General features: G+C 61.4%; 2 protein-coding genes across 2 annotated transcripts in view; one reads left to right on the plus strand and one right to left on the minus strand.

Annotated features, from left to right (window-relative positions):
* The window catches only part of TMEM190 (transmembrane protein 190), a 28,927-nt gene extending 27,756 nt beyond the window's left edge, over positions 1 to 1,171 (plus strand). The window contains exons 3-5 of the mRNA XM_021682236.1: positions 517 to 642; positions 714 to 798; positions 887 to 1,171. Of these exons, the coding sequence (XP_021537911.1) occupies positions 517 to 642; positions 714 to 798; positions 887 to 1,127 (452 nt within the window). The 3' untranslated portion in view covers positions 1,128 to 1,171. The remainder of the gene's footprint in view (positions 1 to 516; positions 643 to 713; positions 799 to 886) is intronic.
* Positions 1,172 to 2,085: 914 nt separating this feature from the next.
* On the minus strand, positions 2,086 to 5,485 carry TMEM238 (transmembrane protein 238). Its single transcript, XM_021682235.1, has 2 exons — positions 4,735 to 5,485; positions 2,086 to 2,211 (listed from the first exon to the last, which is right to left on the minus strand). The coding sequence occupies exon 1, from the start codon at positions 5,273 to 5,275 to the stop codon at positions 4,742 to 4,744; it is 534 nt and encodes a 177-aa protein (XP_021537910.1). The 5' UTR covers positions 5,276 to 5,485; the 3' UTR covers positions 2,086 to 2,211; positions 4,735 to 4,741.
* Between the last annotated feature and the right edge of the window lie 474 nt (positions 5,486 to 5,959).

Genomic DNA, 5,959 nt, shown 5'->3' on the forward strand with positions numbered 1-5,959 from the left:
GGGTCTGAGGGAAGAAGGCCTGGGGGCTGGACTTCTGGGTCTGAGGGAGGAGGGGCTGGGGGTCTGGACTCCTGGCTCTGAGGGAGGAGGGGTTGGGTCTGGACCCCTGGGTGTGAGGGAGGAAGGGCTGGGGGCCTGGACTCCTGGGTCTGAGGGAGGAGGGGCTGGGGGTCTGGACTCCTGGGTCTGAGGGAGGAGGGGTTGGTCTGGACCCCTGGGTCTGAGGGAGGAGGGGCTGCAGGCCTGGACTCCTGGGTCTGGGGGAGGAGGGACTGGGGTCTGACTCCTGGGTCTGAGGGAGGAAGGGCTGGGGGCCTGGACTCCTGGGTCTGAGGGAGGAGGGGCTGGGGGCCTGGACCCCTCGGTCTGAGGGACCAGGGCCAGGGCCTGGACCCCTGGTTCCTGCACAGAGTAAGCACTAGGCAGGCGATCCCGGAGCCTGACTTTGGGACCCTGGGGTTCTGAGACCCTCGGGTCAGACTCTGTGACACAGCTTCCACTGTGGTTTGTCCCAAGGCTGTGAGGGAGATGTATGGGACCGGGAGAGCTGTGGGGGCCAGGCGGCAATCGAGAACCCCAATCTCTGTCTGCGTCTTCGATGCTGCTACCGTGACGGGGTCTGCTACCACCAGCGGCCAGATGGTGAGTGCCTGGAAGCCGGGCCCCTGGGGCAGCTGAGTCTCCTGGGTCTCAAACCTGCCTCCTCTGCCCAGAAACTATGCGGAGAAAGCACATGTGGGCGCTGGGCTGGACATGTGGAGGCCTCCTCTTCCTGATCTCCAGCATCTGCTTGTTCTGGCAAGTGGGGTTGGGGCTGAGGGTGGGCTCCCGCACCCCCGGAGGAGCAGGCAGACGGTCAAGGCTGAGTGTATGCCCTCCCGGTCAGGTGGGCCAAGCGCCGCGATATGCTGCACCTTCCAGTGTTCTTAAAGGGCAAATGTGACCTGTCGAGGACCGTCTCTCTGTTATCCAAGGACCGGGGGACTTCGAGCGAAAAAAAGGCATCGGCTGGCAGCATGCCAAACTCCCTTCCTCTGGAGGGGGCCACGGATGTGTCAGGGGCCACCGAAGGGGAAGGGACGACAGAAGGGGGTGATGAAACAGAAGGGGGGGAGGACGAAGATTAGGGGCACCCCCGGGGGGACCCCTCAATACAGACATAGCATATAGACACGTGGTCTCTTTTCTAAGAACCATGGGAGCAGAGGGCTCATGAGCTCTGGGGCAGGGAGAGTGTGTGTGTGCGTGTGTGCATGAGGGGGCCGGGAACTGGGCTGTGATCATGGGGGTGCTGGGCTGAGTGGGGTCTGGAACCAGGGAGGGGTGGGTCAGTGGGGGTGGCCCGCAGCTCTCCTGCGGGAGCACCATTGATGGACAGCCTCCGCCGTGGACCCTTGGGATCCCGCCTCCGCCAGCACGGTGCCATGCCTCCCACCGATGCCCGAGCATGGCAGGGCTCCCTGCGGGACATGGGCCACCGCTGGTGGACGACGTTACTCTCAGACTCTCCAGTGGCCGGGTGGAAATTCTCCTGGACGTGCGTACAGTACAAGACTTGTGCTGCCCAACTCTCCCGCCTTCCTCAGGTGCCACAGCCATACCAAGTACCCTCCATAAGTACTTCCTTCCTGGGTGCCTGGGTGGCTCAGCGGGGGCGGACTCTTGATTTCGGCTCATGTCATGATCTCAGGGTCGTGAGATCAAGCCCCCTGCTAGGCTCCTTGCTGGGCGGGGAGTCTGCTTGAGATTCTCTCGCTCTCCCTCTCCCTCGGCCCCTCCCCCTCTAAAATAAATAAATAAATCTTTTTTTTTTAAAGGTACTTCCTCCCAATAAATACCCTGTGAGTCTAATTTGTCCCTCTGTCTGCTGCTTGGAGGACCCCCACACCAACCGAGGGGCATAGGCTGAGGGGCGTCTGGACTGAAGGGGTGGGTCTGGGCTCAAGATCCTGGCACCACTCTCCCATGCCCCTCCATGAGGGCCAATGTGAAGCTGGGCTCCAAGGTCCCCAAGGGCGTGGGTGGCCCCTCTGCGGGTGTGGCCTGGCTCCAGTACTGTCCCTCTCCCAGACAGACACACAGTGCTATGAGGCAGAGCCATTTATCCAGGGGAGGATAGGGGCGGACAGGTAGGCATCCTGGTGGCCCAGATGATGGTGGGCGCAACTGCACACCGCAGTCCAGTCCTGACAGGTGGCTCCGTGGGTCCATCTGCAGGAGGAAGGGTGGGGTTAGTGGTTGTGCGGGACCCCTCCCAGGACCCATGCATTCCCGGGGCCCCCTGCCCAGCGGCCTGAGGGGCAGGGGAAGGGAGCCCCTTCTTCCTGCTTTAGCCCCTCATACATTGACTCACACACCTGCTCAATTGCTCCTCCACCCCTCCACGCCCCCATCTGCTGCAGCGTATTTGCCTCACTGGGGTCCAGAGGTACAAGCTGGAGAAGGAGAGACAGGAAGTCAGAGAGGACAGATGAACATGTAGAGGGAACGATGGGTATAGAGACAAAGAGACACGGGAGACAGAGATAGAGACAGACACCGAGAAAGAAAACAAAACATAATGGCTTCTGCCGGGTGGCTCTGTCTGTCTGCTCCATTCATTTTGGTCCCAGAGGGGGAAGGGAGCGACCCGAGCCAGAATCTTCAGGTCCCTGTGTTAAAATTCAAGTTCTCTGTCCTTCGTGTGCTGGAAGCACTTCACCCCACCCACTAAGGAGTCCTGGGTTTGAACAGGCCTGTCTTCGTTCGAAGAGGGGCCTACACTCCAGCCAGCTTGGCCCACATTTCTGGCAGGTGGTTCCAGCAGGAGATCCGCCCAGCTGTGTTAGACTTCTGGGCAAGGTAAAGGATTTTCACCGCTGGTGGGTGGTTCTAATTTCTGTGCCAAATTTTGTGTGAGCTGATGCCTCCTCATCTACGCATACATCTTGTCTTAAACCCGTCTCCTCCTCTGAGCTACAGAACGCAGCTGATGATTGGAGCGACTATTTTCTCAGTTCTCACGAAGAAGGGTGTATAACTAGTCCCATTCTGGATGCACAGGAGAAAAGTTAAATTCATCACATACAGAGAAGGTCTTAGCACGTCAGGATTTAATTCTTTTACGGAACTCCCATCCGAGGAGAACTGAGTCAGTCACTCATCCATTGTTGGCATTGTTCCTCCTCTCCATCTACCCATTGGCCAACCCATCCATTCTCTCAGCTACCATCCTATCTGCCCAAATCACCTGTTCCCCAATTCTGATGAATCTTACCAGTTCATCAGTCTAACCATATCCATCCATCCACCAATTGAACATTCATTCCTCTATCCGCCCACCCATTCACCAGTCTGTCCACTCAACCACCAGCCAATCCATCCACCCGTCAAACAACCCATCCGTCCATCCACGCATCCACCCACCGACCCAGTCACACTTCCCTGACTTCCTGAGCTTTTTGCAGAGCAATGCTAAGAATGAAGACACCAGAGACCCAGGCCTTACCATCAGGATGCCCCCTGTCCAGCGGGACAGGCAGTCCCAGCAGAGACACCACAAGACAGACAACAAGCAATAACGGGGGTAACTCAGACAATATGAAGACCCAGAGAAAGGCTACAAAGTTGCGTTGGATCTTAATGGACACAAGGGACGTTTTCCATGTGGAGTACGGACAGCAAGGGCACTCCTGCTGTAGGGGAGAACGGACTGAGGGATGCCATCATAACTGCAAAGAAGGCAGGAGATGTGGGGCTGAAACATGTGGGGCCCACAGACAGTGAGTGGCGGGGATTTCATCAGAGGGCAATAGGGAGCCACAGCAGGTGTTTGAGCAAAGGAGTGCAAGCTGGAGAGTGTGTGTTTAGGAAAGGGGACAGAAGACAGAGAGGAGAGAGAAAAGGGAAGGAAGGAGCAGCAAAGCCTTCCCTGCGTCTCACACTCCTGGTATTCTCGCTCTTTCCCTCTCTCTTAGAAGAATCCTAGCTGTGTGCCCTTGGGCAAGAGGTGGCACCTTTCTGGGCCTCAATGTCCTCCACGGGATGGGGATGGTACTAGCAGTGACCCCCCGAGACCCAGTTACAGGGAGAGGATTAAATGGGACCTGGTGCTCCTGGGGGTTGGAGTGCAGAGAGGGGTCTCCAAGTGTGGGGGGAGCGAGTAGTGGCTCTCTAGGCCTCATCTGGGGGGCAAGGTCTCTTTGTCTCTTCCAAGTCTGTGCTCATGCCTGCTGTCCAAGACTCCATCCTCTGGGCCCTGCTGCTGTCCTCCCTCGTTTTGATCTGGTCCTTTGTCTTTCTCTCCCCATTGTCCCTCTCCCTCCCTATCTCTCCATCTCTCCTCTCTCTATTTCCACCCCCATATCTCTTTCCATCTCTCCCCTCTGTCTCTCCAGCTCTCCCCGTCTCTCTCCAGCTTCCCCCCCCCACCCCCCCCCGTCCCCCCCTCCCCCCCCCCCCCCCGTCTGTTCAGCTCTTCCCCTGTCTCTCCATCTCTCTCCCCATCTCTCCATCTCTTCCCCGTCTCTCCATCTCTCCCCCTGTCTCTCCACCTCTCCCCGTTTCTCCAGCTCTCCCCCTCTGTCTCTCCATCTCTCCCCCCGTCTGTCCAGCTCTTCCCCTGTCTCTCCATCTCTCTCCCCGTCTCTCCATCTCTCCCCCGTCTCTCCATCTCCCCCTCTGTCTCTCCATCTCTCCCCGTCTGTCCATCTCTCCAACTCTCCCTGCCGCCTCACTCGCTGCCCCACCCCTCACCTCGGGCTCACTCGGTGCCTGCGCCCGCCGCCCCGGGCCCGGCCTCGAGCGTAGCGAGCTGCAGGCGCACGCGGCGGGAGCCGGCGGCGGGCGGCGGGGGCGCGCGGGCGGCACGGCGCGTTCCTAGAGAGCCGGGCGGGACGCGCGGGCCGGAGCAGGAGGCCGGCGCAGACCAGCGGCGGGAGAGCTTGCGTGCCAGGCGGGCCAGAGCCGAGGGCCGCAGGCCGTAGTCGCGCTCGAGCTCCTGGCGCGAGATCTCGATGTTGCCGGTGTACCAGAGGATCCAGCCGAGCAGGCTCAGGAAGACGAGCAGCGCGCCCGAGTAGATGAGCAGGTCGCCGAAGTCGCGGCCGCGCACCTGCAGCTGCGCGAACACGCCGGTCAGCAGCGCCGCCATGCCCGCCACGTCCAGCGCCACGGCCAGCAGCAGCGCCATCCGGCAGCGGCCCAGGCCGGACGCAGGCCCTGGCGCGCCGGCCGGCGGGGACGGTGCACCCGGCGGGGGCCCCTGCGCGGCGCCCACTGCTGGCGCCGCTGCCATGGCCCTGCTCTGCCGCGCTGGCTCCCCCAGAGAGCGTTTCGGGGTGCGGCCCGGCCCGGGGCGGGGTCAGGGGACGGCGCCAGGTGTGCCCGGCGCCCGCCTGGTCACCTGAGCTGGCTGGGGTGCACAAGGGCCCGACTTGGGGGGTGCCCTGGCCTTGGATTCTGGGCAGGTCCGGCCCTCCGAGGCCTATGCTGGGGGCAGCCCGGCTCCCGGATAAGGGTGGGAGGGGCCTTACGTACACCAAGGAGCGCGATGGAACACATTTAAAATTCAGGGTGCCTTAATGGAGGCAGCGTGGGGTGCTGCGGGAGCCCGGACGTTTTTTCTGTTCAGTGCCTGCCTCCAGGGGCCCCCTGCGCCCCAGGCCCCGTGGTGGGGACGGGGCGGGGGTGGGGTGTCAAAAAACAAGGATCAGACAAGGCTCCTGGACCCAGAGCCCCGGGACGCAGAGTCAGCAGGCAGGGCGCTCTAGTGGAGGAAACACGGGGCTCTGGGGAGCTGAGATTTCTCTCACTCATTGCCTGTCACCTGGGGCCGCCCGTGCGCCCCTGGGAAGCGGTGGCTCTCCCAACACTCTGCGCGACCGCCAGATTTGGGTGCCGTGCTGGGGGCAGCAGGGCAGTCCCCCAGGCTTCTCCTAGTGCGTCTGGACGGCCGGGACTCCCTAGGGGCGAAGCCCAC

This window comes from Neomonachus schauinslandi, chromosome 16, assembly GCF_002201575.2.
Source record: "Neomonachus schauinslandi chromosome 16, ASM220157v2, whole genome shotgun sequence".
Lineage (NCBI taxonomy): Eukaryota > Metazoa > Chordata > Mammalia > Carnivora > Phocidae > Neomonachus > Neomonachus schauinslandi.

What these genes read in the sequence shown, in the direction of transcription:
- TMEM238 (XM_021682235.1), bottom strand. Translation starts at nt 5,275, where the DNA reads ATGGCAGCGGCGCCAGCAGTGGGCGCCGCGCAGGGGCCCCCGCCGGGT.